Source organism: Trichechus manatus, unplaced genomic scaffold, assembly GCF_000243295.1.
Source record: "Trichechus manatus latirostris isolate Lorelei unplaced genomic scaffold, TriManLat1.0 scaffold00040, whole genome shotgun sequence".
Lineage (NCBI taxonomy): Eukaryota > Metazoa > Chordata > Mammalia > Sirenia > Trichechidae > Trichechus > Trichechus manatus.
This window is the reverse complement of record NW_004443976.1, coordinates 8,850,888-8,873,458: the sequence shown is the minus strand read 5'-3', so window position 1 is coordinate 8,873,458 and position 22,571 is coordinate 8,850,888. Positions and strand designations below refer to the sequence as shown.

Sequence of the window (22,571 nt, the reverse complement as noted above, 5' to 3'; positions counted from 1 at the left end):
TTAACCATCTCATACGAACCAACTACTTATAGTACAGCTAAGTACATACACAAAGAAAGTTACTGGATTTTTGTTGTTGTTGTTTTTGCTTTTTTTTTTTTTACAAGGTTTTTTTTTCTTCTTTGAGATTATAATGAACATGGTCACACTACAAGTAAAGTCAGAAGAAGGACAGAGAACGCTCTGAAGGCTGGTTTGGTCATCCGAGATCATTAAAAATGGCTGACCCCTAACCATATGTACAAAAATATAAAATGTAAATAAAAAATACAAATTTCCCTTTTTAAAGTACTTTTAAAGAAAAAAGCAGGGCCTTGGAAGTTTTCTTTTTTCCTCCCCTGTTGCAAATTCACATTGTGGTTTTGGTTGGGTGGTGGAGAGCGCGTGTCATCTGCAGGTGGCGCTGCCCCAGGTGGGCGGGCGAGACTCTCTACTTGAAAGTGACCACGTTTAGATTCTGAGACAGGAAGTGGAGGGTGAACAGGTCACGGTGGCCTTTTTTTTTTTTTAACTTTTCCTTTTTAGCTGTCTAGTCATCCTCATTGGTCTTCTGCTTTTTGGTGTCAACATCGTCATCCTCATTATCTTCAGCTGCCCGTTTGCCCGTAGCTGCATCAGCCTCCTCATCTTCATCTCCATCCTCTTCCTCACCATCACCTTCTTCCTCCTCCTGTTCTTCCTCCCCACCTTCTTCCTTCTCTTCGTCTACCTCATTGTCAGCCTCCAGCTCCCCATTTTCCTCGTTAGCGTTCCCATTAGCGGGCGCATCTCTTAATTTCTCTGCCTCCTCCACAACCTCCTTCTTCTCCTTTAAGTTAGTGGTGGTGATCTCAGAGCTGGTGTCCGCGCCGCGTCTGACATGGTGGGGCACGCTGGTGATCCAATGCAGCGGATTACAAAGAAAGTGCGAGTTCGGGGACTCGGGCGAGAAAGCCCCCGGAGCCCAGAGTCTGCGGTGGCAGAGGGAGCGCGCGGCGGAGGTGGCTGCAGCGAGCGCGGAGCCAGACCCGGGGAACAATGCAAAGATGGCTCCTCAGAGCAGCCAGTCCCGTTTTTTGTCTTTTATATTAAGTGCTTGTCGTGATAATATTTCATCCCTAAATGTTTAAGAAATTTTGTCCAAGATACTCTTCTATGTTTTCTTCTAGGAGATTTATAATTCAGCATTTACATTTAGGTCTGTTATCCATGTGGAGTTAGTTATTGTATATGGTGTGAGATATGGGTCAGGTTTTTTTTTTCCACCCCATACAAATATCTAATTGATTTTATTTGTTGAAAAGACTTTCCTTTCCACATCGAATATTACTGGCAACTTAACAAAAAGTCATTTTCCTGTATATAGTTGACCTATTTCTGAACTCTTTATTCCTCTGATTCTGTTCCGTCGATCTGTTTGTTTACCCTTAACTAATACCACAGTCTTAATTACTGTAGCTTCATAATACAGTTTAAAATCCGATTGTGTAATTCCTCCAACTTTGTACTTCTTTTCCAAGATTGCGTTGCGTATTCTAGGTCCTTTATATTTCCACATGTATTTTAATATTAGTTTGCCAATTTCTACCAAAAAAATAAAAAAGCCCTATGGAATTTTGACGGGAGTTGGGTTACATTAAATCTGTAGATTACTTTGGGGAGAATTGACAAATTTACAATATTGAGTAGTCAGATTCATGAACATAGTCAGGATCTCTCCCCCACCCCCACCCCCCACACACAGAGGTAATTTATTTAGATCTTTAATTTCTCTCAGCAGTGTTTTTCAGTTTTCAGTGTAGAGGCTAAGTTTTGCTGCTATTGTAAGTGATATTGATATTTTAAATTTCATTTTCCAATTGTTTGCTGCTAGTATAAAATATGGTATAAAATGCATTTAATACAATTGACCTTGTAATTTGAAACATTCTCAATTTTCTTCTTGAATCAAGTAGTTTATTTTATAGACTTATTTAATTCAATGATTTATATATACAATCATGTATCTGCAAATAAAGACACTTTTACTTCTTTTTTCTCAACCTTTGTGCCTTTTTGTTTCCTTTTTTTGCCTCATTGCATTATCTTGGTCCGCCAGTGCAAAGAGGTGAGAGTGAACATCCTTTCTGCAGTCCCAGTTTTAAGCAGACTGTGTCCACGGTTTCATCATTAAGCATGATGTTCTAGCTGAGTTTCATTTGTAGGCGCCTTCTTCTAGATTGAACAAGTTTCCTTTTATTGCTAGTTTGCTGAGAGTTTTTATCACGAATGGATGTTGAATATTGTCAAATGCTTTTACGGCATCTATTGAGATCATCTGATTTTCTCTTTTATTCTACTAAGGTGATGTATTACATTGATTTTAAAATATTACATCTATCTTGCATTCCTGTGATAAATCCCACTTGGTCATAATTTATCAGTATTAATATTTTCATATATTGCTAGGTTTGATTTGCCAATATTTTGTAAAGGATTTTTTTGCATCTGTGAGGGATATTTGACGGTTCTTTTCTTTGTAGTACTCTTGTCAGGTTTTGGTATTTGCTGCTCTCATAAAATGAGTTAAGATGGATTCCTTCCTCTCATTTCTAAAGGAGTTTGTGCAAGATTGATACTATTTCTTCCCTAAACGTTTGCCATAGGTCATCGGAGAAGCCATCTAGACCTGGGTTTTCTTTTTGGGAAGATGTTAAATTATGAATTCAATTTCTTTAACACATAATGGAGTATTCACATTTTCCAGATTTTTTTGTGTCATTTTAAATATTTTCTGTAAATCTAGAATAACCATCAGGAGATGGTCCCCCCACCCTAAACAGGGGCAATGAATAATATCCATTACCTGCAGGGGGACTTCCACTTTCATTATCCCCTTTTACCTCTTAATAAACCAAGCAAACCCCTTGCCATCGAGTTGCTTCTGACTGATAGCAACCCTATAGGACAGAGTAGAGCTGCCCCATAGAGTTTCCAAAGAGCGCCTGGTGGATTTGAACTGCCAACTTTTGGTTAAGAGCCGTAGCACTTAATCACTACACCACCAGGGTTTCCTTTTACCTCTTACTACCCTCTTATCACCCCTTTCCGCTTCTTGATCTCTGTACATGTTATTTGGCACGTAGATATGGCTGTCCTGTTAGTATATTAAACCTGCAAGAGAGGGGCTCCCGTGTTGCTCTTTGTGGTGTGACACGGGGCGCACTAGGATGGGATCATAAGATCACACCCTGGGATGGGAGCTGAACTTCGGGAAACTTTGGCCGATGAGCATGTTTGCTGTCATGCTTATCCCTGTCGTGTTTGCTCTGTGAATTATAAACGCCTGTTGACCACACCGTTAGAACAGTGTCTGTTCTGTGCTTTTGCTCCAAACGGTCTTCACTTACAACTTGTGGTTACAGCACATTGCAGCAGTCTGTCACCATTCAGCATAATGTTAGCTCTAGGTTTTGCATATGCTCTTCATCAAGTTGAGGAAGTTTCCATCCATTTCTATTTTTATGAGGGTTTTTTTTTTTTTTTTTAATCATGAATGAGTGTTGAATTTTGTTAACTGCTTTTTTGTATCAATTAATGCGATCATGCGATTTTTCTTATTTAGGCTTTTGATTTTTGAATATTGAACTAATAAATCCCACTTGGCTATGGTAAATAATTCTTTTTATATATTGCTGAATTCTATTTTCTAATATCTTGTTAAGGACTTTTGCATCTCTATTCACTAAGAATTTTGACCTGTCCTTTTTTTTTTTTTTTGTACTGTCTTTGTCTTCTTTTGGTACCAGGTGTCTTATCCCCCGATTCTCACCTGTTAATTATCAGGCCTACAGTTCAGCCTGTATCTTGCATCTCCTTCTAATTGTCTTTCAACACAACCTCCAACTTGAGAGTGGCCTCAGACTTGAACTTCTCCATGTTTTGTTGTAAATAAATAAAGTCGGTTTCTTTGGGAAGATATTAGGAGCTCTTTGTTTTACTGCGTGTGTCTCCATCCAGGCAAAATCTCTGAGCAAAGGCTCTGGAGCTGGGGTGGGGACAATGACAAGCTTCTCTTTGGGTGACATCCTCACTCTAGGAGCAGAGTGTTAAGTGTGTGTGGGGGAGGGCAGCAGCCTGAAGTTCTCTTTGCTTGTCTCCCCTGATGTAGAACCTCCACCTCAAGAGCCAGGTCAAGGGTTATCTTAGTTTCCTAGAGATGCTGTTACAAAATATCACAAACTTGGTGGCTTATAAGAACAGAAGTGTATTGTGTCACAGTTCTGGAGGCTAGAAGTGCCAAGTAGGGTATTGGCCATGTTGAACCCTTCTGAGGACTCTGAGAGAAACTATTCTGTGTCTCTCTCCTAGCTTCTGTGGCTCCCAGCGATCCTTGGCATTTCTTGGTTTGTAGATACATCTCTACATGGACATCTCTCCTCTGTCTATTCTTTTTTTTTTTTTAATCTTTATTTTATTTATTTATTTATTGTACTTCAGGTGAAGGTTTATAGAACAAATAGTTTCTCATTCTTCTATTTCTGTGTATCTTCTCATTTGTAGGGATACCAGTCCTATAGGGTTAGGACCCTAATCCAGTAAGACCTTATGTTAACCTAACTGATAACATCTTTAAAGACCCTATTTCAAAACAAGGTCACATTCACAGGTACAGGGGTAAGACTTCAACCTACCTTTTTGGGGGGCACAATTCAATCCATAACAAGGGTCATCAGGGCCCCAGTATTCTCAGTACACTGCACCCAAGGTAGAGCATCTATTCCACAGGTGGGGGATGGGTGGAAGAAGAGAGCCAGGACTTAACCTCAGCAACAGGTGGCTGGGGGGCAGGATGAGAAATGTCCTGCTCCTCCCAGGAAGAAAGCTCTCCAACAAGGAGCTGCAGTGAGAGGGAGCCCTGCTGCAGCAGTCTGGAGTCTTCACCTCACAAACTGGGAGGGGAGAAGGAGGGAGCAGTCTTGTTTCAAATACCACAGATTCTTGCCTTTCTTGCCGAATTTTCATACAGTTTCTTTTCTTAGTATCGTACTTTAGATGGAGGTTTACAGAACAAACTAGCTTCTCACTGAACAGTTAGTACACATGTTGTTTTGTGACATTGGTTACCAACCCCACAACATGTCAACACTCTCCCTTCTCGGCCTCGGGTTCCCTATTACCAGCTTTCCTGTCCCCTCCTGCCTTCTAGTCCTTGCCCCTGGGCTGGTATGCCCCTTTAGTCTCGTTTTGTTTTATGGGCTTGTTTAATCTTTGGCTGAAGGGTGAACCTCAGGAATGACTTCATTACTGAGTTAAAAGAGTGTGAAGGGACCACAGTCTCGGGGTTTCTCCAGTCTCTATCAGGCCAGTAAGTCTGGTCTTTTTTTATGAGTTAGAATTTTGTTCTACATTTTTCTTCAGCTCTGTCTGGGACCTTCTATTATGATCCCTGTCAAAGCAGTCAGTGGTGGTAGTCGGGCACCATCTAGTTGTACTGGACTCAGTCTGGTGGAGACTGTGGTAGTTGTGGTCCATTAGTCCTTTGGACTAATCTTTCCCTTGTGTCTTTAGTTTTCTTCATTTTCCCTTGCTCCAGACTGTGTGGGACCAATGGAGTATCTTAGATGGCAGCTCACAAGATTTTAAGACCCCAGACACTACTCACCAAAGTAGAATGTAGAACATTTTCTTTATAAACTGTGTTATGCCAATTAAGCTAGATGTTCCCTCATTCTTTTTCTTGATAAATGTTTGTTCATTTGCTGTGTGTCCTTAGGACCATTTCCAGAGGATTTAAATGGTTGTTATTAAAATAATTTTTACCATTTTCACTGGGGAGTGCTTCAGTGGCCTCCTCATGCTGTCATTCAGGAAGTTAATCCTCTTTATAATGTTTTTTAGTATATGTCTTTGTATATCATTTTTAGTTATTACTCTAGGCGTTTGTATACACACACACATCATTGTCTACTGGTGTTCTCATTTTACCAGTTCTAGTGAAGTACAGAAACCTTACTTCCCTTTAAGTCCCTTTACCCTCTTCCATTTATAATATAATTGTCTTAAATATTTCTTCTATATACATTTAGAACCACATCAGACAACATTATAACTTTTCCTTCAATCATCAAATATAACTTAGAAAACCGTGTATAAAGAAAAGCTTACTGTATCTACTCCTATTTTTGCTTACCATGTTTTTTCCTACTTTTTAATGTTCCAAGTTTCTTTCTTTTATTGTTTACTTTCTGTTTAGAGAACTTTCTTTAGCCATTCTTTTAGGTTAGGTCAGCTGGTGACAAATTCTCTTAGTTTTTCTTCATCTGAGAATGTCTTGATTTTCGTTTCATTCCCGAAACATATTTTTGATAGTTCTTTTCTTTCAGCACCTGAAAAATATTGTACTACTTCCTTCTGATTTCTGTGGTTTCTGGTAAGAAATCCACTGTTATTTGAATTGTTTTTCTTCTATAGGTAAGATGTCATTTTTTCTAGATGCTTTCAAGATTTTTTTCTTTGCCTTTAATTTTCAAAAGTGTAACTATGTATTGGTATGAATTTCTTTGAGTTTATCCTGCTTGTTTAAACTCCTTCTTGAATGTGTACATTTATGACTTGTGAAATTTGGGGAGTTTTCAGTCATTGTTTTTCAAGTACTTTTTCATTCCTTCAGTCTTCCTCCTTTCTTTATAGGATATTAGATTGTTCGTTACAGAGCCACAGAGCTCTATAACAGTTTATTTTCTCTCCCTTTTTCAGAGTGGGTAATTTCCATTGTTTTATTTTCCAGTTCACTGATTCTTTCCTCGGTTCCCTCTGCTTTGTTGCTTTTTAATTTTGTTTATTGTATTTTTCAGCACTAAAATTTCCATTTAGGTCTTCTTTATATGTTCTTTTTTTATGATACTTTCTGTTTCTTTGCTAAGATGTTCTGTTCTTTCGTTTCCGGCATGTTTATAATTGCTCCTTGAAGCATTTTTACAATAACTGCTTTAAAATCTTTGTTAGATAAATCTAACATCTTAATCATCTTGGCTTTAGATTTTTTTATTCATTTGCCTTTTTTTCATTTAGTGTGAGATCATCTTGATATGAGGAGTGATTTTCAGTTGAAACCTGGACATTTTTGTGTCATGTTCTGAGAATCTAGATCTTATTTAAACCTTTTAGCTGGCTTTCTCTGATGCTACTCTGGCAAGGGAAGGGGGGTCACCACTTCATTACTGCCAGGTGAAGGTAGAAGTCCAGTTTCCCCACTTGGCTTCTTTTGACACCCAAGGGGAAACTCCTCACTACTTCTGGGCAAGGTAGGAGTTTTGGCTCCCCACATGGTCTCACTGACACCACAGTGGGGGTGACCTCATTACCACTGGGCAGTGGTGAAAGTCCTGACTCTCCTGTAGGCCTCTTCTGACACCACCCTAGTGGAAAGGGCAAGAGGTACCTGGTTATTGCTGGGTGAGGTGGAAGTCAAGGATCCCCATGTCATTTCCACTGACACCACAGAACCCATTACCAGCCACCGGGGATGAAAGTCCTGTCTTTCTACCTGGTCTTTCCTGATGCTACCCCAGTAGGGGTGTTCAGGTACCTCATTACAGCCTCACGAGGGTGGAAGTATGGCTTCCCATGTGGCCTTTTTGAGGGGTAGGACCACAGTTTTCTCTATGGTGTTTGTTTGTAGGAGAGCAGTTGTTGTATACAAGCTTTCTGTCTTACTAGGCTGTCCCTTTCTTTTAGATATTAAACAAATTAGTAGTCAAGTGATGGTAAGTATCATGGACAGATATAAAATAAATCAAAGGGATTAGAATTGTAATTGTCAGGGCAGGGAGAAGGGGTTGCCTTTTGATATTGGTGGCCAGGGAAAGCCTCTTTGATAAGGTGTAATTCAGCGAGAATCCTGCAGACATGAAGGAACAAGCCATATGGATATCTGAGTGAAGGGCGGAGACCCTTCCTCTGCTCCCGTGAAATGACAGATTACTGACCTTGTTTTAAGGAAGGAGTGTCATCATAACCTTTCACAGTCAGGTTAGAGTGGAAAGCCTGACAGTGCATTACTTCCAGTGCATCACTTCCAGAACAGTTAGAAGGTCTTGGTCTAAGTCTGGCTCTATCATTCATTAATAAGTACGTGGCCTTTGGGTATTTTTTAAATCTCTGCAGTTTCCCTGCCTAAGGGTTGCCTTCCTTTCAGGCACATCTGAAGGGACTTGTTCCTTGAGATACTTTCTTAGTTGGTTAGCCAATAACTCTGGCTAGAGTGTTAGTCGAAATTAATATCTCTTCAATTTAATAAGAGATTAAATAAAGTGAACATCTTCTAGGATCCAAGGATTCAGTCTCCAATAGCAGGAGATTTAGATATAAGATAGCTAGAAAACCAAAAATTCGTTGCTGTCTAGTCGCTATAAAGATAGCTAGAAGGGGAGGTAATTTAGAGTTAGGGATGTTGAGGTTCCTTCTGTTCTTGATATCCGTTTGGTTGTCTGAACACTATAAATAGAGCTGAGAGAAAAAATATTCATGATATCTCCAAGTATCAGTATGTCGACCATCCTAGAATTTGCTGTTTAATAGCTATGGTCATTTCGTTCTCATAATATCGAGAAGAAACGAAACTGGCCTCAGGACAGATTGTTAGGAGATTTTATTACTGTCGTGTTGCCTAGCTAGATACCAAAATCACTAGAGCATGATCATTTCTGCCTAGTTCCCTACATGTTATAAATAAGAGAAAAAGGCCCTTGCCCTTTGCCACGTTTCACAGTCTTCTTCCAGTCTCTTTTTTTCTTCCCCCGTCACAGTGAGTCTTAGTGCTATGATCAGGGAGGAGTCAGACTTAAACTACCTCCATTGCTTCTGATTCAGAGTTGTTTGTTCTGGGGGATAGATAGCCTCCTGCTTTGTTGCATGCATCCTGTTTGGGTTTTCGTATCCAGCATCAGTAGGTTAGAAATAATTCCCAAATATCAGTGATCCCTTGTGTTATTTAAAGAAAAGGTAAACAGTATTATAAGCAGTCCTAGATTATAATAGATAAGGACTTTGTTGTAATAGTTAAGGAAATAAGTCAATAAATCAGCTGGTCTGTGAGAAAATAAGGAAGCAATATTAACCAGAATAGTTTTGATCTAAATCCTTGCTACTTTAATCAGGGAACCAAGAATAACTGACCCATGTATAAGAGAATCCACTCTCAACTCTCTACATAACCAAATATTTAAATAGTGAAGAGGTAGAATAATAAAGCAATTACCTGGTCCTTTTGAGGTCGATAGGTTAACCCTACAGAGTTTAATTACAATTTGGTAATAAATGCCTACTCTAGGCAGGAGTAATTCATTTGTCTTCGTTATGGCATAGGTTAAATATTTGTCATGATTATTTTCTACCTTGTAAAAATTCTTTTCTCATAAAGCAAGCTTCTCATTACTAATTAGACTTCTTACACTGAAAATAGATTTCCCAGAGCAGCCTCCTCATTAGAAACAGATTTCCACCACTGTCAAAGAATAAACTGATATTCTACCATTTTATTTTTTAAAAATGTCCACACTGTGAAGCCAAATTGTAAGCTTTAAGAAGGTATCAAAGAAAAAATCCTTCCAGCAATGGCTGTGTTAAAATTTCAGTCATACTCCCTTTCTGGTTCTTCTTAAAATATGTTAGGTACTCAGAAAAATAAGGCTCTTTGGTAAGCAGAATTATATGTAGAAATTGGAAGGTCAACAGGAAGGTTTATCTAAAATGTTCTGTCCTTTTTCTTGGAGAGGGAGAAGGTTCAGAAGAAAAGAATGTCCCCCAAAAGGAAATAAAATTTATAACAATGAAGTGACTGGGAGGTATGAATACTGTGAAACTGTTTGACTTTTCCAGTGCTTTCCCAACCCTTTCTTTATGCCAGTATTTGAACGCTGCTTTCATTCATTTCCATCATCATCGTCTCTAATTTGGACCATTTCAGTGGCCTTCTAAACTGGTCTTTCCCATCCTCTTCCATCCTCCATACTGCTGCCAAAATTGTGTCAACTCTCTTCTCACCAAATGTAACCAGTCTGATGCATACCCTAATTCCTAGCACTGCAGTACCTTTCACAGTCAGGCCTTAACTTCAGTCTCTGGCCTCATCTGCTGCCCTTTGCCCATGAAGCCTACACTTAAACTACTCTGAAATCTCATGTCTGTTTTCTTAGACTGCCCATCCCCTCTTGTCTTTCACCTGGTAACTGTCTTGTCATCTTTTAGGACCTAGCTCACAGTCTCCTTTGAGAAGCCCTCTGGGTTCCCCAGGTTAGTGGCTTCCTCTATGTTATTGCCGCACTCTGTTTTCATACTTTTATCAGAGGACATATGTTGTACCATAATCTTTTTGAATTGCTGCCTCGTCCACTAGACTGAACTTCTTGAAGTCAGAGTTGATTGTCATATCCTTGGTGTCCATTTCTGTACCAGACACATACTTGGTACTCAGTAAAATTGGTTGAGTGGAACTGAGGGTGCGTTAATCAACTTTGCATCCCTTCAGAGGACCTTATTTCATTTATCTTCTATTAACTTGGTTCACTGCCCACATTCATTTCTGTCATTATCTCTGATTGCAGAGTTGGAGCTCAACAAGTATTGAATAAATGAACTAGTTTTAATAAAACCCCAACCAAACCTCTTGCTGTCTAGTCTATTCTGACTCATAGCAATCCTACAGGACAGTGTAGAACTACCCCATAGGGTTCCCAAGGCTGTAAAGCTTTATGGAAGCAGACTGCCACATCTTCCTCCTAAAGTTCTAACAGAGCTTGTAATTAAGAGACAGTGTATTTTTAGATTGCAAAATTCTCTGCAGATTTTATTTCCTTGATATTACAGGACAGTGACCAAGAACTTCACATTTTGTGCATTTCTTTGGTCACCTTTCAGCATTAGAATGAATTACTCTTCACTTATGACTTTTGTGTGAACCTCCCGACTCTTCACCCTCAGTTTGTTGACCTGGGACTCGGCAATGTCAGCCCGTTCCTCAGCCTCCTGCAGCTCGTGCTGGATCTTGCGGAACCTGGCAAGGTTGACGTTGGATTGTTCCTCCTAAGAACAGAAATGCATTTGAGAGAAGAAGAAAATGTTATATTTTCTGATTCTTCCTGCTTTTGTTACTAAATTAGATCTAATATTCGCTTCTAGGATGAGAAAGCAAAAGGTTCTGTTATTTGGTGACATATTTTTTGGGGGCCAGGACATCCCACAAACTCACCTGTATGAATGAGTGGCCTTACAACTCCGCTCCCAACTCCCTCTCCCCTGACTCTGTTCCTGGTAAGCTTAAAATGCCACAAGGACAACAGGGAGATCAAAGTATCAGGGATCTGAGTCAATCTTGTTTCTCTAGAAGAAACTTCTAAGAAGTAGGTGTAATGGTGGTATTGGGTGCAGAGAACATTAAGGAAGGTTTCAGAATTAACAGGATGAGAAAGATAACTTCAGTCAAATGAAAAAAAAAATGCAACCCTTCCTGAAATAGGTTTATTATTAAATTAAAGAGGCTTAGACTTCAGAGCCGTCATTTGTACAGGCCCATATGTAGGCTGGGAATTGCTGGGAGTTGTAAATATTCTAGATAGGGAGGGAAGGGGGTTGCAACCAAGAAGCATTTCTGTGTTAACACGTCTGGAAAATTGCTTAAACGGGTGTCAGAAGAAATGAGCCTGAATCTCTAAGGCTTCAGTAATTTGTGGTAATTTTTTATCATTCTAAATAAATACTAATTTTTATACCTAATTTTGTATTCATAATTTTGTGTTCTTTACCTTAGAGAAAGCCCCTTAAAATTCTATAAACTTCAGGCCCCACAAAACCTGGATCTGCTCCTGAACCTTTCTTACTATGGAGATACTCACGGCCTCTTCAGCTTGTCTCTTGTAAGCTTTAACCTTGGTTTGTAGTTTGTCCACTAAGTCCTGCAACCTGAGAACATTCTTGCGGTCCTCCTCAGTCTGAAAGAGGTAGCAAATAGATAGTATCATTATATGTAAACAACTCATGTTTATTTTCTTAAAAGCGGTAGGCCTGGAAAATATGAAAAGGCTGTTCACCTGGTAAGCGAGCTCTTTCACCCTTCTCTCATGTTTGCGAAGACCCTTGACAGCCTCAACATTGCGCTTCTGTTCACTTTCAACCTCATTTTCAAGCTCTCTCACCTGGAAGAGACCAAAGGCATTTAAAATGTTGGCTGTAACTAGCTACGTGAAAAGGCTGGCAATTGAATGAAGTGGTGGAGACCCACCCTGGCCTCCAGTTTCTGGATCTGCTTCTTGCCCCCCTTCAGGGCCAGCTGCTCCGCCTCATCCAGATGGTGCTGCAGGTCCTTCACCGTCTGCTCCAGGTTTTTCTTCATCCGCTCCAGGTGGGCACTGGTGTCCTGCTCTTTTTTCAGCTCCTCAGCCATCATGGCAGCCTAATTAGCAATAAAACAAAATCGATTAAGGGAGCAGAGATGGCACATCAACATTCAAGTTTGACCCCCATTGTGTTGCCTTCCACTCACATCAATGATGGCCTTCTTGGCCTTCTCTTCTGCATTGCGGGCTTCCTGGACAATGTCCTCCATCTCTCCCTGGATTTGGGAAATGTCTGTCTCCAGCTTCTTCTTGGTGTTGATCAGGCTGGTGTTCTGTTTCAAATTAATAAAAAAAAAAAGAAAAGAGCATTTAATTATATTATAAGCATTCAGATTGTCATTTTAACAAATGTACACAGGCATAAATCGTCAATCATAATGTTGTTCAGAATAAAAACTAAATCAGAATTCTAAGATTATATCTTCTCTTTCTCCCCATATTTCTGTTAATAAAAATTTTCCTAAATTTTTCCAGATAAAATTTAATTTTCATACTAAATGTATTTGACTAGTATCAGTTGCTGCTTGTAAGCGTAAAGCACAGCCCAGATAAGTTAAAGGGTGGTACCATATAGCACCACATAGCTCATGAGAAATGGATTTTTAATTTTTAGTTGTTCATTCACACTGTTTGGCTCCATATTTTAAGTACATTAATAGCATTATTACTGTTAAAAGTATGAGCTAAGAGTCCTTTATATTTTTGGAAAGTTGTCAGCATTTGAAATATTTAATCAGTTCAGGGATACTAATAACAAATGAGTAAGAAAAATCTTGCATTTTAATTTGATTTTAAAGTTACGTATATAGTATGCAATTTTAATGTTTCTGTAATGGCTGCTTGCATATGTTGCCACATCAAAAATTATACAGTAATATATTTATTTAAAAAAATAACAGAACATACAGATTAGGAAAAAGAGAAAAAGAATATTGTGCTCTCGCTACAGAGATTACCACTGAGAGTACTTTTGCTTATCTTTCTGGATGTTTCCTGTATCTTTTTAACATATGTTATTTTTAATTTGCTCTTTTCACTACTATATTGTGAACATTTTTCCATAGCACTCAGTTCATATCTTTGATGGTTGCATATTAGCCATTGTAAGGATACAAGACTGTTTATTTAACAAATCCTCCATAAACAACACATACTAACTAGCAGTAACGATTGCCTCCATGAATTTGAACTTAAAGTTTCTTCTTATATCCCATGAAGATAGCCTTATGTGCATAGGTAGTACATACACATTATTTGGCAACCTATTCTCTCCCCTCTATTTTATTTGCTGACTATTTGCAGCTTAGAGTTGCAGAAGACAAGATGCCTGCCAGTGTTGTATATGTGTATGGTTATTAATAAGTGGTCTTCTGTGATTCTCTGTAAAAGTTTCTAGAACTCTTAGATTATTTCTAATAAACATGGTTATGCCAGCCCATAAATATACTTGTGAGTCAGCTAGGCCCCAGCATATACTTATGTCACTCTCTACATTTCTCAGAACTCTTCAAAGGGGCCAGTGCCAAGATTGCTTATCCTTTCAAGTTGTCTTCAGCTTCAGGGAGTACAGTTACTAAACTATAATCCTGAACCTCACCTGGGTGTGCAGGAGTTGCACGCGCTCACTGGCATCCAGAAGCTCTTGCTCTGCCACCTTCCTGCTTCTCTCAGTCTGTTCCAGAGATGCTCTTAGCTCCTCAATCTCAGCCTGCAGCAGGTTAGCTCTGCGCTCAACCATTGCTAATTGCTCTTTAAGGTCATCTTGGCCTTTGATGGCATCATCCAAATGTAGCTGAGTGTCCTACACAGAAAGAGAAAAGACTCTTACTCATGCTGTAGTTAAAGCGAATACAAATTTAGGGTCATGTGCATACTTAGGTCTTAATAACTTGGAGTATGATTAGATAGGAACAATCTGTAAGTACCTTTTAATGACACATTCTTTAAAGTCTAAGGCAGAGCTCTACTCAGAAGGACACAACATGATAGGACTTTAGATCCTGAATCATAGGAAAATGCCATGGCCAAATATATGGAATTTTGGATCGGGAATGTATACTTAGAGATCAGCTAGTGCAACCCTGTTATGTTATATATTAAACAAAGGAACTCCAGATATACAGAATGATTCAAGCAATGTCATGTAGCTAAACTCTCTAATCACTTCCTATCTCTCCCCACCCCTCACTGCTTTGTTTACTCTTCAGATGACAAAGTAAATTTTACCCTGGAACTTCCAGGATTAAGCTCTTTTCAGTTTTGTGCATACATTCAACCTACTACTGTATCTGCTGTATCTGTCTGCAGCCTAAAGTTGCAAAAGACAAGATGTCTGGCAGTGTTGATTCGTAGCTGACTCGTAGCATATAGTCCTAAAATATTAAAATTTGAGTTATACAGTGGTGCTCGGACTGTATGACATCATGTGTATTTGCCCAGCATACCTTCAGTATTCCTTGTGTATTTCGAAGGTTCTTTATGGCCTCAGCAGCCTGGTGGTTGGCATGGTTCAGCTGGATTTCCATTTCATTGAGGTCTCCCTCCATCTTCTTCTTGATTCTTAGGGCATCATTCCTGCTCCTGATCTCAGCATCCAGTGTGCTCTGCATCGACTCCACGACTCTGAGATGGTTCCTCTTCAGCTGATCAATTTCTTCATCTTTCTCAGCAATTTTTCGGTCAATGTCAGATTTCACCTGGTTTAACTCAAGCTGGATATGAAGAATTTTGCCTTCCTCATGCTCAAGAGATCCCTGAATAAAAGCAAACATTTAGATTACCTAAAGAGCATTTATATATTTTGCACATTATGATGATTTCTTCAAGGAGGCATCACTAACAGTAATAATAAAAACCAACCTTTCATACATCTTAATATAGCCTATTAGTTTTATATTTCCAAGGAACAATTGAGTATTTCTTAATGACTTGCATGTGTTTTTCCTTAAAGTTTGTGGTATAATAGATGTCAGCTGCTATTCATTTTTTCAGTTTACTTGTGATACTTAGGTGAGTAAACGAAACATGTACCTCTGCTTCCTCTAGGGCCGCCTGAAGTTCACTCTTCTCTTGATCAATCTGTTTCTTTACTTTTTCCAATTCATGAATATGCTTTCCTCCCTCTGCAATTTGCTCAGTCAGGTCAGAAATCTCCTCTGCAGTTTTGATAAGCAAATATCAAAATTCAGTTGAGGATTTTGAAAAATTTAAAAGATAGCTCTCTGCATTTTTTTTTTTTTTTTTTTTTTTTGAGATAGAATGATTACAGAGACTCACGCTGTAAGTTCTTATTTTCCCGCTTCAGGGTTTCAAGTTGGTCCAGCGACTCCTCATAGGCATTCTTCACCTTGAACAGCTCAGTGCTGAGAGAGTGAGACTCCTTCTGGGAGGCCTCAAGTTCAGTCTGAGTTTCCTCATATTTTTGTTTCCATTCTGACAGAACCTGGAAGTACATTGGTATTAAGCCTCTGTAACCAAGAATCATGCCATTTCCCCCCTAGGGAAACAGTTATTGTGGGTCACCTTGTCAAAGTTCCTTCGCTTCCTATCAAGAGCCGCACAGGCAGCATTCGATCTTTCCACATCGAGCATGAGGTCCTCCACTTCATTCTGGAGCCGCTGCTTCGTCTTTTCCAGGGAAGAACATTTGGTGTTCACAGCTTCTACGTGCTCCTCAGCATCCTGCAGACGCTGGGCCAGCTTCTTCCTGAAGTGTGAGTGACCAAGAACAGAATCAAAGTTAACCACAGGGAGCTTCATAAAGCTGATGACTAGGAAACCATATTTTCCTCAAGATTTTTTTTTTTCTTTTATGTCCACAAGTTGTTAAGGTTTTTAATATAGCTTCTCAATACCCATTTCATCTCTTTTAGTATTCTGTTTTCTCTAGTGACTTCTTACCTTTATCACAGGGGTTATCAAACATGTTTATGAGGCCATTTGTGTGAGAGAGAGAGGATGAATAAGCATGTGAGCTGGGTGAGAAAATGAAGGTGAAGAAGAAGTGGTAACCATGAACAGGAGGCGTATCATCAAAGGATGTTAGCATTGAATAGGATCTTTAAACATTTTCTGTGGTCCTCTTTACCTTACAAATTAGATAACTGTGGCTCAGAGTGACATGTTCAAGGTCATACAATTAATCAGTAACTATCCCATTATTATACTTCCCAAGTATTCTCCAAAGTCTTACTGCTCTCTTTACCAGTCCACGTTCTTATCTAGAATGTTTTTTCTAAAAATGCTTGCCAACCCTTCTCTGTTTAATTCTAATAACTCCTAAGATAAATTTAGGAAGGCTTTTTTCACTGTGAATCTATAGTTATTTTCCTTCCATATGTAACTTTCATGAGTTTTATCCCACAAACAATACATGTAATTATGCTTTGAGTAAGTCCATTGATGCTGGTTGTTAATTAAATAATGACAGGGTATAACAGTCCTATTTGGAACTTTCAGTACTCCAATAAGGAAAAACCAGTTATTGGTAATTATAATATCCATAACAATGTACCAGATGGTCTCAATGTCTCCATTTTTTCTTATGTTAAGGGAAATTAATTCTACTTAATTCATAAAAGGTGTGCTGATAATTACTAATTTGTTTAGGTGGAAAGAAATTTCAGATACTGTGTTAGTAGACCAGAACGGGAGGAGGGCTGTCATCTTGTGCCATTCTCTACTTGCCATACACTGGAATGTAAGAAGAAGAATATGTTGGAACCTACCACCCTGCAGTCAAATAGCTTGAAATCCTTCACCTATCCTCATGTCTAGAATATTCCTTTTCCTCTCTAATTTTCCTTGGTTGTTTTTAAACTATTCTTTCTTTTTTTTCCCTGTCACTAGAAGTCCATACTTGGCCTCCTCCAGCTCCTCTGTGCGCTGAATGGCGTCCGTCTCGTATTTGGTCCTCCACTGGGCAACCTCACTGTTGGCCTTGGACATTGCCCTCTGCAGCTCAGCCTTGGCTTCCTGCTCTTCTTCATATTGTTCCCGCAGTAGGTCACAGTCATGGCGAGCTGACTGTAGGGCGTGGGCCAGGGCATTCTTGGCCTAGACCAACCAAAACGTGTGTAATATAAGTTTACCTTGATTGATATTTGATTGACCTTGATTGACAATTGGTATTGTCCATGTGAAGTTCAGTGGTGGGTCATACTGTTCAGTTAAAGCAACTGAAAGTATCAACTGGAGAAGTCTCACCTTAGACTCCTCTTCTAGCTGCCTCTTTAATTCTTCAATCTGTTGTGTAAATGCTTGTTTACCTCGGGATAGTTGAGAAACCAGAGCACCTTTCTCATCTAGCTGTCGTGAAAATTCACCTGCGGAAGACAAAACATGAGCCATTTAGTTCTGTTGTCCAGGTAAAGAAAAAAAAAATAATATTAGAACTTCTTTATTTCATGTGATAAAAATAATAACTCAAGAGCTTTAGTGCTTTTGAGAAGGTTGTTTCTTGCTTTTCCGAAAATTTCTGAGCTTTCTTTGATATTTTAGAATTTGGGTTTTTTTTTTGAGTAATGCTGAGACAACCAAAGTCTCCTCAGCCCAGAGAGCTTAATTTTTTCCCCTAATTATCGTTTGTAGTCATTACTTTTTACCATCACACTAAAAAGGTGAAGGAGTAAATAAAAAGTGATAAGTGCATATACATGATACAAGAAATGATTTGTGTTTGACAGATAGACACAGATGGAAGTTCTCTTTTCATTCTTCACCTCCCCAAAGGCTGGTCATACCATTACCGACCTGATTCTGCGTGTAAACGTGCCTTCTGGGCGGACAGCTCATTTATTAAGTGTTGATGCTCTTCTTCCTTTGTTTTCAGTTCACTAAGCTGGTCCTCTAGGGTGCGGCACATTTTCTCAAGATTTCCCTGTGGTGGGAAAAAGAACAAAGGGAAAAATAACACGTTTCTGTTTGGAAGTCTGGGATTTGGAGATCTGTAACTGCTTGTGGAAAGGTGCTGAGTTTTATGTATGGTACTGTCTGCTTTGAAGTCCTGAATAGTACTTTGGAAGTAGTAGAGGCACATAATTTTTGGCTAAATAAATGAATAAGTGGTAGTCCATGTTAGATTATTTTCTTTTGGAAAATACGAACATTATTTAAGTTCTGCGTCGTGTAGAGTATGATTTTTAGATAAGTCTGTTTATCTTGTAATTGCATTATTTCATGGTAATAGTGACAAAGTTTAAAGTGATTTCCACAGATAAGATATGAAGACCAAAATGATTCAGTTCAATACAGTAATACCTATTAGGAATAATTTTAAAATTTGAGATGACACCTATATGTTGTGCAGTTAGACTAGATACACACATATATAAATGTAGTCATTTTGCATCATTGCAATTAAAGTTGAAAAGGGGACAAGTTAATAAAGACCTTGGCTTTGGAGATAGTCTCCATGTTACTAGCAAGGTCATCAGTCTCCATCTTCAGCTCACTCTTCTCCTTCTCCAGCTTCTGTTTGACCCGCTGCAGGTTGTCAATCTGCTCCCCGAGCTCGGCCACACTGTCCGCGTGCTTCTTCCTCAGGGTGGCTGCTGTGGCCTCATGCTGCAGGGTGGCCTCCTCCAGGTCCCTGCGCATTTTCTGGAACTCAGCCTCCCGTTTCTTGTTCATCTTGATCTGGGCTGAAGTCGCCCCACCAGCTTCTTCCAGCCGCTCACTGATCTCCTCCAGCTCCTGGAAGAGGTCAGAGCGTTGCTTCTCGGCTTTGGCCCGGGAGGCCCGTTCTGCCTCGATGTCCTCCTCCAGTTCCTCAGTGCAGGCCTGGAATTGAGTGATATGTCAACATTAATATAATTTCATGGCAATTTTGATTCCTATAATGATGCCCAGAAAAGGTGGAGGTTATGACTTACCTGTAACTCCTTGATCTTCTTCTGCAGCTGCATACCGAGGGCCTGTTCATCTTCAATCTTGCTTCGCAGATTGACGATTTCAAACTCTTTCCTGTTAGAAGAGCAACACATTAGCTCATAGTAAATTCTTTCACCAGCCTTCTTTTCTATGTATAATTGAACTTCTTTATACCGCTGGTATTAAGATTGAGTAGCATATACTTTACCAGGCAATAATGTGTCATTTTCATCAAATAAAAAAGTCAAAGATGGCCTTATGTGTTTTTTGGCATGCACTGAAATAATATTTTAGAGACATTTTAAAACATATTCCACCTGAATTGTCAACAGTAATTAATTGAATTATATCATACTTACTTTTTGAGTTTCTCATTAAGTTGCTGCTTGTCATTTTCTATATCCATTGTGGATTCTTGGGCTAATTTTAGATCACCCTCCAGTTTTCTCTTGGCTCTTTCTAAGTCCATGCGAAGTTTCTTTTCTTGTTCCAGAGATCCTTCAAGCTAAATTTGTAATGGATTTTATTTATTTGATTTTTAACACTGAGCCTTGTAGCACTAACCTTTAAAGATACGCAAGAGAAATTTAAAAGGTACAACAAATAGCATGAGAACTTGAGTTAACATTTATAAAACCCATAGATGAAGGTTCATGAACATCAGTAATGGTTTCATGCCATAATTGTTTATTTCATCTTAAGGAAAAATACCACTAGCCATCTGTCTGTCAGTTTGTCATACTATGGTGGCTTGCGTGTTGCTGTGATGCTGGAAGCTATGCCACCGATATTTCAAATACCAGAAGGGTCATCCATGGTGGACAGGTTTCAGCAGAGCTTCCAGACTAAGACAGACTAGGAAGAAGGACTTGGCAGTCTATTTCTGAAAAAATTCACGAGTGAAAACCTTATGAATAGCTGCAGAACATTGTCTGATACAGTGCCAGAAGATGAGCCCCATCAGGTTGGAAGGCATTCAAAATATGACTGGGGAAGAGCTGCCTCCTCAAAGTAGAGTCAACCTTAATGATGTGGATGGACTAATGCTTTTGGGACCATCATTTACTGATGTGGCATGACTCAAAACGAGAAGAAATAGCTGCAAACATCCATTAATAATCAGAACATGGAATGTACAAAGTACGAATCTAGGAAAATTGGAAGTCATCAAAAATGAAATGGAAAGCATAAAGACCAATATCCTAGGCATTTTTGAGTTGAAGTCGACTAGTATTAGCCATTTTCAATCAGATAGTCATATGGCCTACTATACCAAGAATGTAAAATCGAAGAGGAATGGTGTCCCATTCATCATCAAAAAGAACATTTCAAGATCCTTATCCTGAAGTACAGTGTTGTCAGTGATAGGATAATATCCATATTTCTACAAGGAAGATCAGTTAATACAACTGTTACTCAAATTTATGCACCAACTACCAAAGCCAAAGATGAAGAAATTGAAGATTTCTACCAACTTCTGTAGTCTGAAATTGATCAAACATGCAATCAAGATGCATTGATAATTACTGGTGATTGGAATGTGAAAGTTGGAAACAAAGAAAAAGGATCAGTAGTTGGAAAATATGGCCTTGGTTATAGAAATGATGCTGAAGATCACATGACTTTTGAAAGAGCAATGACTTCTTCATTGCCAATACCTTTTTTTCAGCCACATAAACTATACACATGGACCTCACTAGATGGAATACACAGAAATCAAATCAAGTACATCTGTGGAAAGAAACAATGGAGAAGCTAAATACCGTCAGTCAGAACAAGGCTCAGGGCCGATTTTGGAACAGACCATCAGTTGCTCATATGCAAATTCAAGCTGAAGCTGAAAAAAATTAGAGCAAGTCCATGAGAGCCTAAATATGACCTTGAGTATATCCCACCTGAATTTACAGACCATCTCAAGAAGAGCTTTGACACATTGAACACTAGTGACTGAAGACCAGACAAGTTGTGAAATGATATCAAGGACATCATACATGAAGAAAGCAAAAGGTCTTTAAAAAGACAGGAAAGAAAGAAAAGACCAAAATGCTTGTCAGAAGACACTCTGAAAGTTGCCCTTGAGCATAGAGTAGCCAAAACTTAATGGAAGAAATGATGAAGTAAAAGAGCTGAACAGAAGATTTCAAAGGGTGGTTGAGAAGACAAAGTAAAGTATTATAATCACATATGCAAAGATCTGGAGTTAGAAAACCAAAAGGGAAAAACACTTGGTATTTCTCAAACTGAAAGAGCTGAAGGAAAAATTAAAGCCTCCCACTGCAATTTTGGAGGATTCTATGAAGAAAATATTGAACGATGCAGGAAGCATCAAAAGAAGATGGGAGGAATACACAGACCAAAAGAATTGGTCGACATTCAGCCATTTCAGGAGGTGGCATATGATCAAGAATGGATGATACTGAAGGAAGAAGTCCAAGCTGCACTGAAGGCATTTGCAAAAACCAAGGCTCCAGGAGTTGACGGAATACCAATTGAGACATTTCAACAAACGGATGCAGTGCTGGAAGTTCTCACTGGTTGATGGCAAGAAATTTGGAAGACAGCTACCTGGCCAAATGACTGGAAGAGATCCATATTTGTGCCCATTCCTAATAAAGGTGATCCAACAGAATGTGGAAACTATCAAACAATATCATTAATATCACACACAAGAAAAATTTTGCTGAAGATCATTCAAAAGCGGTTGCAGCAGTATATTGACAGGGAGCTGCCAGAAATTCAAGCCAGATTCAGAAGAGGACGTGGAATGAGGGATATCATTGCTGATGTCATATGGATCTTGACTAAAAGCAGAGAATACCAAAAAGATGTTTACCTGTGTTTCATTGACTATGCGAAGGTATTCAACTATTTGGATCACAACAAATTATAGATAACGTTGTAAAGAATGGAAATTCCAGAACACTTAATCGTGCTCATGAGAAACCTATACATAGACCAAGAGGCAGTCATTCAAACAGAACAAGGGGATTCTGCATGGTTTAAAATCAGGAAAGGTATGCATCAGGATGTATCCTTTCGCCATATTTATTCAGTATATATGCTGAGCAAATAATCCGAGAAGCTGGACTATATGAAGAAGAAAGGGACATCAGGATTGGAGGAAGACTCATTAGCAACCTATGATATGCAGATGATACAAGCCTGCTTGCTGAAAGTGAAGAGGACTTGAAGCACTTACTGACGAAATCAAAGACTACAGCCTTCGCTATGGATTGCATCTCAACATAAAGATAACAGAAATCCTCACAACTGGACCAATAAGCAACATCATGATAAACGGAGAAAAGATTGAAGTTGTCAAGGATTTCATTTTACTTGGATCCACAA

The 22,571-nt window shown here is 39.0% G+C and overlaps 2 protein-coding genes across 4 annotated transcripts in view; both read right to left on the bottom strand.

Annotated features, from left to right (window-relative positions):
* Positions 1 to 529: 529 nt before the first annotated feature.
* LOC101351492 (prothymosin alpha-like) lies at positions 530 to 10,405 on the bottom strand. Its single transcript, XM_012555450.1, has 2 exons — positions 10,324 to 10,405; positions 530 to 1,029 (listed from the first exon to the last, which is right to left on the bottom strand). Exons 1-2 carry the CDS (start codon positions 10,403 to 10,405, stop codon positions 530 to 532), a joined length of 582 nt encoding a protein of 193 aa, XP_012410904.1.
* A 401-nt stretch (positions 10,406 to 10,806) lies between these two features.
* LOC101341322 (myosin-4) overlaps positions 10,807 to 22,571 on the bottom strand; it is a 29,714-nt gene continuing 17,949 nt past the window's right edge. For 2 of the 3 annotated variants that reach the window (XM_004375979.1, XM_012555479.1), the window contains exons 23-38: positions 19,583 to 19,728; positions 19,226 to 19,316; positions 18,744 to 19,133; positions 18,105 to 18,231; positions 17,559 to 17,677; positions 17,212 to 17,408; positions 15,876 to 16,059; positions 15,630 to 15,795; positions 15,384 to 15,508; positions 14,798 to 15,106; positions 13,951 to 14,154; positions 12,500 to 12,625; positions 12,239 to 12,409; positions 12,048 to 12,152; positions 11,853 to 11,948; positions 10,891 to 11,043 (exon numbers count right to left, since the gene is read on the bottom strand). In XM_004375979.1, coding sequence (XP_004376036.1) covers positions 10,891 to 11,043; positions 11,853 to 11,948; positions 12,048 to 12,152; positions 12,239 to 12,409; positions 12,500 to 12,625; positions 13,951 to 14,154; positions 14,798 to 15,106; positions 15,384 to 15,508; positions 15,630 to 15,795; positions 15,876 to 16,059; positions 17,212 to 17,408; positions 17,559 to 17,677; positions 18,105 to 18,231; positions 18,744 to 19,133; positions 19,226 to 19,316; positions 19,583 to 19,728 — 2,709 coding nt within the window. Of the gene's footprint in view, positions 11,044 to 11,852; positions 11,949 to 12,047; positions 12,153 to 12,238; positions 12,410 to 12,499; positions 12,626 to 13,950; positions 14,155 to 14,797; positions 15,107 to 15,383; positions 15,509 to 15,629; positions 15,796 to 15,875; positions 16,060 to 17,211; positions 17,409 to 17,558; positions 17,678 to 18,104; positions 18,232 to 18,743; positions 19,134 to 19,225; positions 19,317 to 19,582; positions 19,729 to 22,571 lie in introns of all 3 variants that reach the window. The other variant, XM_004375978.1, reaches the window with a different exon arrangement.

Bases quoted from the DNA above. Each gene is read 5' to 3' on its own strand.
- LOC101351492 (XM_012555450.1), bottom strand. From the start codon at position 10,405: ATGGACACCAAGGATATGACAATCAACTCTGACTTCAAGAAGTTCAGT. The intron at 1,030-10,323 runs GTACAACATATG...TGCTCTGAGGAG, and splicing joins AGCAATTCAAAAAGATTATG to CCATCTTTGCATTGTTCCCC.